At 41.0% G+C, this 12080-nt stretch overlaps 1 protein-coding gene across 1 annotated transcript; it reads left to right on the forward strand.

Annotated features, from left to right (window-relative positions):
• The first annotated feature begins 9856 nt into the window (after positions 1–9856).
• On the forward strand, positions 9857–10649 carry LOC127307493 (basic blue protein-like). The gene has a single exon (XM_051338218.1). The coding sequence runs from the start codon at positions 9960–9962 to the stop codon at positions 10482–10484; it is 525 nt and encodes a 174-aa protein (XP_051194178.1). The 5' UTR covers positions 9857–9959; the 3' UTR covers positions 10485–10649.
• The last annotated feature ends 1431 nt before the right edge of the window (positions 10650–12080 follow it).

The following is a 12080-nucleotide window of genomic DNA, read 5'->3' on the forward strand; positions in this document are numbered from 1 at the left end:
GGAGTTCATTAGTAATTAGATTAAAACATGAACTAATTATCATAAACATAGTCTAAGTAGTATTTTGAATTAATTTGTAGAATTGGCATCCGTTTTCTACCATGCGCTAGTCTTGCAATTGAGATAGAAATATTGTTAAGTCTAACAAGAAACTTTACAGACTGGTACCGTATTGTTAAAGAATCAAGAAATGATTAAGTCCTATTGCAAACTTTTAGTAAACCTCACATTGTTGATTCAAAGAGCTATGGTTTCAATTAGTACCTAAAGTCATCTTGTCTCCGTGAAACTTGAAGTTCAAATCTGTTTGAAAATTAAGGAGATGAAAATTTTGTTTTCAGAAATAAGCGAGGTATGAGATATATGTGATATCTAAGACCTTATTGTAAGATGATAGAATATAATCTAGTGAGACTACATAAACTCATAAGTTTTATGGGAATGTATGAAGGTTGAAGACGCCCGGCGTCCCAATCCTCCAACTAAGTTGGACACTAAAGATATTTGCATATCTATGAAGTGATCGTCCTTAGTATGCACCGTTGCTAAGACTCGTCGTTTTGAAGCATCTCGTGATGATTGGGTGTTATAGATTCTACGAGTGCATGCAACGGGTGCAAGCCAGATTTGCACATGCGAATACTAAGGTTAAACTTTATGAGCCTAGCATGTACAGACATGGTCTCAGAAAGTCGTCATGAATTGATGGATAAAATTATGAGTGAAATCGTTCATCATATTACAAAGTTACTAATAGTGAAATCTAGAACACTTGTCATATGATGATCAACTTCAAAGTAAGAACCTCAAGGTTATTGGTATTTGACCAACAAACCTAGAAGTTATTAAAGATGAAGTGTTTTTTGAATAATGAGGAAAGCTAAAAGAGAAACTACAAAAGATATTTTGGCAGAAAGAAAAGAAAAGACTAGAAAGTCTAGCTCAGGTGTATATAAATGATATACATATTACGGTTCTATTCCTAGTTAGGTCACACAATGAAATTCTTGGGTATTAGTACCATATTGGTTGGTATGAAGTGTCATACAAAAACAACGCAATACAAGAATACAATGGCCTAAGTGACTGACAAGGAATATGATAGGAATGCACGTTTGGAACAAAAGTAAAGTGTTATTATGTTCGTCGTTGGCATTCTATCTAGCCCTTAGAATTTATAATAAAGAACTTAATAATTGTTATTTTGCTCTGGTCAAATTAAAACAATGAGTTGTTCATATTATGACATTACTCCATGTACGATGGATAAGTTATTATAAATCTTAATGGTGAAACACACATACATAACACTGACGCTAAAATGTCATAAGGCAAATGATTTGAATTCCACTTATGTGTGGAACCGCCATTTAGGTCATTTTAGAGAAGAACGCATAAAGGAACTCCATGCAAATGGATTTTTGGAGTCATTTGATTTTTGAATCGTTTGGCGCTTGCAAATATTTTCTAAAAAAGAATGACTAAAATACCGTTCATAGGCCAAGAGTTGAATGGGCAACTAACTTAGTGAAAGCATACATAAATGATGTATGTGGTTCACTGGGCATAGCTGTGTGCGGGAGATTCTTCTACTTCAAGAAAACTTCCAACAATAAATTGAGTATATATATGTGGATATATTCGATAAGGAAGAAGTTTGAAACATTTGAATAGATTCAAATAAATTTCAGCATGAAGTGGAAATCATCGTAATAGAAAAGTCAAATATCTATGATTGGATCATGGTGGAAATATTTGAATTACGAGTTTTAGCGAACATCTAAGAGAGTTATGAAATTGTTCTACAACTCACATTTCTTGGAGTATCATAATGATGATATAGTATCCGAGAGATGTATCCAAACCTTGTTGGATTAATGATGAGATGAAATATTATGACGCCATTATATTTTTGTGGATTATGCTTTAGTGACTACCGCTTTTACACTGAATAGAGCATCATCATGATCCGTTGAAATGACACCATACGAGTTATGGCATGGGTATGAACTCTGATAGTCCTTTCTTAAATTTTGGTATACATAGCATAAGTAAATAAGTTTACAACCAAAATCGGATGAATGTCTTTGTTGGTTATCCCAGAGATTTGATTGGGAATTCTTCCCACGAGACAAAGACAAAAGTGTTTGTCAATGTTTCTTATTTCCGAGAAATTGTTTCTAGCGAATTATTTGAGTGGGAGGACAATAAAACTTGATAAGGTTTATGAACCTGAGCATAATGATCAGAGTAGCGCAGCATCGGAATTGGTTCTGGAAGCGGCCACGACGATCATGGCTCCCATGACTACAAAATGTTTTAGCCATGGAGATCAAAGTACCTATTGAACCTTGTAGGTATGATTTACTTTGTGATCAAATAAATGATTTGTTGGACAAAGGATAGTTTTTTGAACAATGATAAATCAACTACATACAAAGAAGTTATGATGGGCCCTAACTCCGTTAAAATGGCTATACGCCATGAAATCCAAGATAGATAAATACTTTTTGAAAGTAAATGGATCTATAAAATTGATGGACTTGGATGGAATATCCTTGAAGAAGCTTGACTTGTCGAAAAGTTGTTTACGACAAAATTAAAAGAGTTGACTACGATAAGATTAGATCTTCCGTAGCAATGCTTATAGTCTATATGGATTATTCTAGTAATCGCTACATATTTCTTTTATGAGATATGCTAGTACGATGGCAAAATACATTACTTAACAGAAGTGTGTATTAAAGGTGTATACAAGATACAACCAATTGTTTTGCTAGTCCGTGGAATACTAGATAGGTATACGAACTTCAATTGGATGAAGTGAGTATCACAGAGTTGGAATCTTCACCAGATGAAATAGTCAAAGAGTTTTTTATTTCATCAGAAACGATGAAAAGGCTTGCATTTGCAAGAAATTAAGTGGGAGCGCTGAACCATATATATAAAACTTTATGTAGATAACATATAGTTGGTTATAAATGATGTAATTATATACTTGATTAAAAGGTTTCATTGAGAATTAACTTCAATGAAAGGATATGGACTGAAACATATTTAGTGTCAAGACCTATGAATATAGATTGAAACAGAAAATAAGTTTAAGTCAAAGTACATAGAATGGATATTGAAGTAGTTCAATATAGAAATATTAAGAAAATGTTCTTGTCATGTGAAGGTTTAACAAGACTTGAGTGTATCTGACACTCAATGAGTAAAAACACATGAGTGATTATAGATTACGAATAATATGTACACAATTAGATGTCCTGTGCTCTAAAGTGTTATGAGCATGTACCAGAATGATTCATGTGATGATCATTGAACGACAGTAAGAATATCCTTGAGTACTTTAGAAGAACCAAGGATATATATATAGTTTTTATATGGGGTAATGACAAACAAATCGCTGTAAGGTGTTGCACCGATATTAGTTTGGTCACATATAAAAATAAAATTCAATCTCTAATTAGGCTAAAGTGTTGTTTAAAAGGTAGCACAATGAGCTAGAAATTGTCTATGCTAGATTTAGATGAGTTCTAAATATTGTGACAGATTCTACAAACGAAGGCAGAGTATGTCATTGTTTTGACAATGACTGAGGATGTTTAATCCGAGGAGTTCTTTGAGAACTTGGTGTAGTTCTGACAGTGTCAGAATTTTGAAGCTATATTGTGTATGACGATATTGGTGACATATTTCAGACCGCGGAATTAAGGTTCCACCAGAAGACCAAACATATTTAATGCCAACTCATTTGGAAAATGAGTAATGCGTGAAGACGCAAATGAATTGCAAAATACATACGTTTCTGAGCGTGTCAGATCCGTTGACTAAAACCTCTCCCGTGAGCAAAACATGATAAAGCACCGGAAGGCCAAGGTGTTATATCTTTACATATGTAAACTAGATTATTGACTCTAGTGCAAGTGGGAGACTGTTAGAGATATGCCCAAGAGGCAATAATAAATGGTTATTATAATATATCTTTGTGTTTATGATAATGTTTACATACCATGCTATAATTGTATTAACCAAAATATTGATACATGTGTGTTATGTAAACAACAAGGAGTCCCTAGTAAGCCTCTAGTATAACTAGCTTGTTGATTAATAGATGATCATAGTTTCATGATCATGAACATTGGATGTTATTAATAACAAGGTTATGTCATTATGTGAATGATGTAATGGACACACCCAATTAAGCGTAGCATAAGATCACGTCATTAAGTTATTTGCTATAAGCTTTCGATACATAGTTACCTAGTCCTTTCGACCATGAGATCATGTAAATCACTTATACCGGAAGGGTACTTTGATTACATCAAACTCCACTGCGTAAATGGGTGGTTATAAAGATGGGATTAAGTATCCGGAAAGTATGAGTTGAGGCATATGGATCAACAGTGGGATTTATCCATCCCGATGACGGATAGATATACTCTGGGCCCTCTCAGTGGAATGTCGTCTAATTAGCTTGCAAGCATATGAATGGTTCATAAAGAGACCACGTACCACGGTATGAGTAAAGAGTACTTGTCAGGAGACGAGGTTGAACAAGGTATAGAGATACCGATGATCAAACCTCGGACAAGTAAAATATCACGTGACAAAGGGAATCGGTATCGTATGTAAATGGTTCAGTCGATCACTAAAGTCATCGTTGAATATGTGGGAGCCATTATGGATCTCCAGATCCCGCTATTGGTTATTGGTCAGAGAGAGGTTTCAACCATGTCTGCATAGTTCGCGAACCGTAGGGTGACACACTTAAGGTTTGATGTCGTTTAAGTAGATATGGAATATGGAATGGAGTTCGAAGTTTTGTTCGGAGTCTCGGATGGGATCCAGGACATCACGAGGAGGTCCGGAGAATAAGATTCATATATAGGAAGTCATATTCCAAGTTTGGAAATGATCCGGTGCATTTATGGCAGGTTCTAGAAGGTTCTAGAAAAGTCCGGAAGAAATCACCATGGAAAGTGGAGTCCCGGAGGGACTCCACCTTACATGGCCGACCAAACCCTAAAGGGGTGGAGTCCCAGGTGGGCTCCACCTAGGTGGCCGGCCAACCCACCTCAAGGAAAGGTGGGAGCCCCATCTTGAGTAGGACTCCCCCCTTGAGTAGGTTTCCCACTTTTGGGAGGTTTTGTTGTTGGGGTCTTATTCGAAGACTTGGACTACAACTCTTGGGGAATTCCACCTATATAATGAGGAGCATAGGGGAGGGGCCGGATACACCTTGCCACCCTTGGCCTCAGCCCCTAGTTGGCCGGCGCCCAAGTCCCCTCTCCCCAAACCCTAGCTACCTCTCCTCCACATACAACTCCCGCATACGCTTAGGCGAAGCCCTGCCGGAGTTCTCCATCACCACCGTCACCACGCCGTCGTGCTGCCGGGATTCCGAGGAGGATCTACTACTTCCGCTGCCCGCTGGAACGGGGAGGAGGACGTCGTCTTCATCAACACCGTACGTGTGACCGAGTATAGAGGTGCTGCCCGATTGTGGCACCGTCAAGATCTTCTACGCGCTTTTGAAAGCGGCAAGTGATCATCTTCTCCAACAACGAGATGTAATCTCGTAGGCTTTGGAAATATTCAAGGGTTAGTCTCGTTCATCCCCTCGTTGCTACCATCTTCTAGATTGCATCTTGGCTTGGATTGCGTTCTCGCGGTAGGAAATTTTTTTGTTTTCTATGCTACGAATCCCATCAACAAACACAACACCAATTACATCATATGGATCTCAATCATGTAAGGCAGATCATGATATCATTGTATTGAAGTACATGAGAGAGAGAGTACCAACTAGCTACAGCCGAGAACCCATAGTCCAGGGGGAACTACTCACGAACCATCATGGAGTCGAAGTGGAGGCGGTTGAGTCGATGGAGATGGCTCCGGGGGTCAATCCCCGTTCCGGCAGGGTGCCGGAACAGGAACTTCTAACCCCCGAAACTTGTCTGGACGATGGCGGTGTCGACAGAACTTTTCATGGACGAAGGATGTATGTTTTAGGGTATTTGTGTCGAAGGGAGTTTATAGGCGAAAGGGCGAGATTGGTGGCCGCCTGGGTGGCCCACACCATGCCATGGCGCGGGCCTACCCTTGGCCATGCCATGGGGTGGTGTGGCCGCCCTGTGGCACCCCTCCGTCTCTCCTCCGGATTTCTTCTTCGTTACGGTAAAATATTAACTTCAGCTTTTGTTTCGTCCAATTTTAAGAATATTTCCTGTACAACTTTTCTGAAATTCAAAAGAGCAGAAAACAGAGAACTGTCACTGTGGCATCTTGTCAATAGGTTAGTGCCGAAAAATGTATAAAAGGGCAACAAAGTGTAAACAAAACATATATAAATTGGTGTAAAACAAGCATGGAGCATAGATACGTTTGCGACGTATCAATGAATCATCTTAAACTTGCACTTGATTTCTTCTTTCTTCATTATGATGATGTCTTGAAGGTACAAAGAGAGATGGCTCAATCTTCTTATTATAAGACATACTTGACACAGGCTCAACTCTTTGAATTACACCTTGGTCATCATTGAACTTCTTCACTTTGTTCTTTTTTTACAATCTTGAAACCAACATATGGTTAAAGAATTGCCTATGGAAAAACCTACAGGTAAAGCTCAATGCAAATGTTAGTTTATAGGGATTGTCATTAATTAGTAAAACCACACATGGGGGATCGGTGCACTTTCATCGTGATACCTAGAGGGCCCAGAGAGCATCGCCGAACGAGCAAATCCTAATCTTGAATTATCAAGTCCCTGGACATACTTTTTTGTACGTACCTAAAGATTTCCATTCTAATCACCGTGTTATGGGCAACGTTTGACAACCCCGAAGTAAAATGTCTAGCATGAAGGTACTTGATATTGCCATGGTAAAAATATGTGAGTATACCTTAACACATTTTTTACCTTATACCAATAACATTGTGCGTTGTTTATCATATGGTCAGGTCTTTCCGACACCATTGTTCTGCAAACAGAGTGCTCTCATTGTGGCTGGCATCCTTGTTACTTTAACAATGTCGATGATTAAGAATACAGAATCATCATCCATACAAGCTAGTGAGTTTTCCTTTGAATCTCATATCTAAGAACCATAAAAATTCTAGCACATGAATATAAATAAATAGTCAACTTAGAAATAATAATACTCCCTCCATCCCTAAGAAAGATGCTAAACTTTGACTAGATACAAATGGATATAGACACATTTTAATTATAAATACATCCGAATATAGAAAAAGTTGAGCAACATTTTTTAGGACAAAAGGAGTAATATTTATTATTGCACCTAGCCCATATTTCCAACAACTCTAAGATCCTTCTTTTGACCTGCTCCGCTCCCATTGATGGAAAAATAATCTCATCACGTTCTTCTTGAAAGTAAAGGAGGATTAGGAAAGTAATATTGATTCCTACTTTCTCCAGACCATCAGGAAAATCATGACAAAAGGCTCGAATGGTATGATCCCTCCCTCACCTAAAATGGAAGGGGTGAACTCTTAGCTTATGGTATTTGGAGATTTGGCGGCTCAAGTACGGACATTCGAGCATCTGTTGTGTGTGGACTTTCCACGGAAAGTTTGTGAAGGTTATGAGGTCACCTTGAAGATCTTCCATTAGAGACGGGGCCAAGCTAGGTGATGCTTGTGCTAGAGAATCACTTTTACTTCATGAGCGGAAAATCATTTGCAAGGGGTGATGCTTGTGGGTTATCCTATAATGTCGATAAACTAGGGTGGATGCACACATAGCCTCTCCAGACGGAGGTTTAGAGATGTTCTCAACCACTTGAACTCTGTGAATCAAACATGTTTACTCGTCTCCTTTTCTCATATTTTATTTTGTTTTTCTATTGCTTTTGATGTGGTTATCTGCTCTATATAGCTATTCTATGACATTTGTATTCATCGTGTTATGAGTTCCTTCATCGAGTGTTTGTCTATTTGTGTCATCAACATGTCATTACTACAATCTGCTTCTTTGTATGTATGTTTATCTCCTCGAGGATTTAGATCTATTGTGGGTATCTTTGATCCTATCTTGTATCTTTGGCCTTTCCTTTATCTTTGATATTATCCTATTTTGTGTATCTTTGACCTTATGATGTTTCCTCATTTAGTGGTATATTCATCCTTATTTTCCCTCTGAGTAATTTGTTAATCGCTTGAATAATATTCATATTTTTCCACCTTAGTATTATGCAATCTTCCTAAAGCTTTTGTTAATCTGTTGGCGCTTGAGTATCTTGCAACCTCGTTCAAACTTTCGTTTATCTACGTAGTTACTATGTTGTATTGTGTACTTTATAATTTGCTTGAAGCTTTTTTTTACTTTGTAATATGCATGAAATTTATGTTTACTCTGTAATCTACTTGAAATTTTTGCGTACTAGTTTTATGTGAAAATTTGCTTCAAGACACCGTTACTATTTAGCATTTGTTGAAACATGCCGCTAGAATGTTCCTTTGGTAGGTAGAACTAAAATTTTGTGACACCTTGGCATAACACACCACATGTCAAAAAAAGGGAAGTTTAACATTTTTGCTTGTGAATGACCATCGCATATCCGGTTTTGAGCAGGTTTTCCCTCTATTTGTAAATCAATTGGGAACATATTGATGGGATACTTGTAAACCCTTTGGTAACCCAAGTTAGGTCGGTGAACTCCATGGTTTCGTAGCCCAGGGCGAGGGCGCATGTGGCTCTGGACAAAGATCTGGTGCAGGAAGCATGGACTCCTCACAGGGAAGTTTCCATTTGATGTTGGGCCGCACTTTACAGTAGACACGAATCAGGGAAGACAATGGCGAGTGAGGCAGGGCTCACTATGCGAGGGAGATGGATAGTGTGCTCGCTGGGTGAGAGAGGGCAGAGCGGCAGGCAAGGTAGGTGGGCTCACCCAGGACGGCGGAGGCAGAGAGGCTGATGAGGGAGGTGATTTGCCGGGCTAGGTTTCTTCACACCGCTACGGCCCGCGGGATTTCGAAGCAGAGATGAAAACGGGTCGCATAGAGAATTTGCAAGTTTTCTCGGCACAAAAACAAAAGGGAAATATCGTATTCATGCTTGCAAATGTCAAAGTTTCCTCTTTTGGCCATTCCGTGTGTACTATCGTTCTAGCAAATATGCCACAAAATTATAAAGGTACATGGCGAAGCCACATTTCGGCAGTGTGTTTCAGCAAATGACAGAAAATAACGATGTGCTGTAACCGTTTTTCCTTGCTTTATTTAGCAGTAATTATGATAAACTTTCATTGATGCCCTCTCCTTTTCATATCATGATTTTTCACTTGAGGATGAGAATTTGTCCATATTTTGCCAGCTCGGCCCTTACAAACAAAAATACGATCAACTCATAAATTAGGGCTGACAATGGGAAAGTTGTTCCATTAGATACGCCTCTATTATATGCATTAAAGTTTTTTTAGGGTTTGCCACATGGCCCCATATTTTGCCGGCTGGACCTTATTTTTACCTTGCAAAAACTGGCTAAAGAACTTTCTTTCAATGCTTTCATGTGTGATTTTGGAAAATTTCGAATTTTCCCTTCTGAGCTAGATTTGCTAGTTCCAGGGCGACAACACGTACGTGCTTCCATGCCATATTGTGTTAGCCCGTGCCGCATACCATAGACCACGCCGATATGAAACCATAATGGCGTGAAAAGGTAGACATTCGACAAGCCACCAACCCAGCCTGGCCATGTATGACCAGGTAATAGCTAGCACAGGCTTCTTTCAAATGCGCGCATAGAATTATTCAACTCCAAAGTCCAAATGCTACCACGAGACCTACTACTTGATTGTATATAAAAGGCCCGTCCTGCACGGCAGCATCACAAACACAACAGCAACCATAACCCGCCAAGGATCAACAGCGGTATCTAGCTTGAATCTCCTCTGGTTGCTTTGCTCCTTCCAGTTTCAACAGCAATGGCAGCTGCCATGAAGATCACCCTACTTGCCTTGGCGGCGATAGCCGTCTTGAGCACCGCATCGGCCGCGACATATAACGTGGGCGAGCCGGCCAGCGAGTGGGGCTTCGGCATCAACTACGGCAGCTGGGCGTCCTCCAAGCAGTTCATCCCCGGTGACAGTATCGTCTTCAAGTACAACCCGCAGGCGCACGACGTGCTCGAGGTCAGCAAGGCCGACTACGACTCCTGCAGCGCCGCAAACCCAATCACCACCCTCAAAACCGGCAACGACGTCATCGCACTCCCCGCCACGGGCACCCGCTACTTCATCTGCGGCTTCACTGGCCACTGCGCCAGCGGCATGAAGGTCACGATCGACGTCCTGTCAGCCTCCTCCCCGTTGACGCCGTCGTCGCCCGCACCAGCCAGCGGTCCCAGCGCCAGCAACTCTCCCCCGCCGCCGCCGCCCTCGGCCGCTACCTCGGTCAGGGTCACAGCAGGCCTTGGCCTTGTCCTCCTGCTTGCCGGTCTCATGGCTTGAAGTCAGATAGCTGCCACCGCACCGAAGATACGAGCTTATGTATAGCCAAATGTATTACTTTTTTAAAAAAAATCTTCTTTAGTGAGAGAAGGTAAGACATTACATGTATGATTTGTGTATTCATTGTAGCGGATATAAATTAATATAAAGGCAGCATCTTTTCAATTCGAAAATGGTTCACTTGCTGTATCGAAACTTAGCATAGTGTGATGGACTGAGTTTTACATGAACGAAATGATAGTGGAATGCAGAAAAGTTGGACCCTTGAATCTATACAATAAGAATGGAGTCTATAATGTTGAAATATTGGGCCCACTTTAAGTGGTCCATACTAGATTTCAGATTTCCCTATAAATCTCAAAGCCCACATAGTGACAGCCTTGTGAGTTTGAGCCCAAGTTGGTGGCAGCTCACTAGGGAGTGGCAAGAGGTGGGAAGTTTAGTCCCACATAGAAAGTTGAGAGGAAGTTAGACCACCTTATAAGGTGGGTTGTTCCACCACTAGTAAGTGAGTGAGAACAGGAGTGCTACACGCGCGCGTTCCTCCTCGCTCGTCTCGACACGACGCGACGCGCGCGCCGCGCTCGTGGTGAGTGGATTGAGCCTCGAGCCATGTTGCCTAGGGTTTCCCGAGCCTATATAATCTCTTGCCCGGCTACCGCAGAATCATACTGAATACACGAGTTAGGGTTTCCACCTCTCTCTGCTTGCGCCGCCATCGTAGCCTACTCCATCCCGCTCGCCGACGTGCATCGGCGAACGGGAGAGCAGGTCTCCGGAACCACTCGTCCTTGCGATCCTGTACGGAAGAGGGCGAATTAGCTTTTTGGGAAGCGCTCTGCGCGACTGCTCAAGCTCTTCATCACGGGTCGCCTTCCGTCCAAGTCGGGCGGTGCTGCCTACCGTCGTCTTCAACACCGTCTACTTTGACCCGTCGTCCCCGTCGTCAACAACGTTGTCATCAACAACGTTACTGCCGCGACATCATCTGCTACACCTCCACCGCCACCTCCATCAGATCGGTACGTGCGACATATCTCGATCTGTTTAGCGATGGATGCTGTACCGTTTGCGCTGCTGCTACTCATGTTGATTAATGCATCTAGTATGTTTGAGTTTCACATGTTACTAGTTGCTGCCATCATGTTTTATATTCTGGAATTAATCATGGAAATTGTGCCTAATTATCCAACAATCCAAAAACCTAATTGTCGGCAATTTCCTGAGTTAACAATGGCTGGTTTTGCTGATGCACTGAGGCCGGATAAGTTTACCGGTGTGCACTTTAAGAGGTGGCAGTATAAGGCCATGCTCTGGCTTACTCATCTGAAAGTGTTCGAAGTTACTGATGGTTTACCTGAAGGAACTATATCTGACCAAGATCAGAACAAGTTCAAGGAAAACAATAATCTCTTCATCGGATGCGTTCTAAGTATTCTTGCTGATCGTCTGTGTGATGTGTACATGCACATAACAGATGGTAAAGAGCTCTGGGATGCACTGAATGCTAAGTTCGGTACAACCGATGCAGGCAGTGAACTGTACATCATGGAGAGCTTCCATGACATCAGGATGGTTAACAACCGTTCTGTAGTC

The sequence above is a fragment of the Lolium perenne genome, chromosome 6, assembly GCF_019359855.2.
Source record: "Lolium perenne isolate Kyuss_39 chromosome 6, Kyuss_2.0, whole genome shotgun sequence".
In the NCBI taxonomy this organism is placed as follows: domain Eukaryota; kingdom Viridiplantae; phylum Streptophyta; class Magnoliopsida; order Poales; family Poaceae; genus Lolium; species Lolium perenne.

Coding starts and splice junctions, on each gene's coding strand:
- LOC127307493 (XM_051338218.1), top strand. CDS start 9,960: ATGGCAGCTGCCATGAAGATCACCCTACTTGCCTTGGCGGCGATAGCC.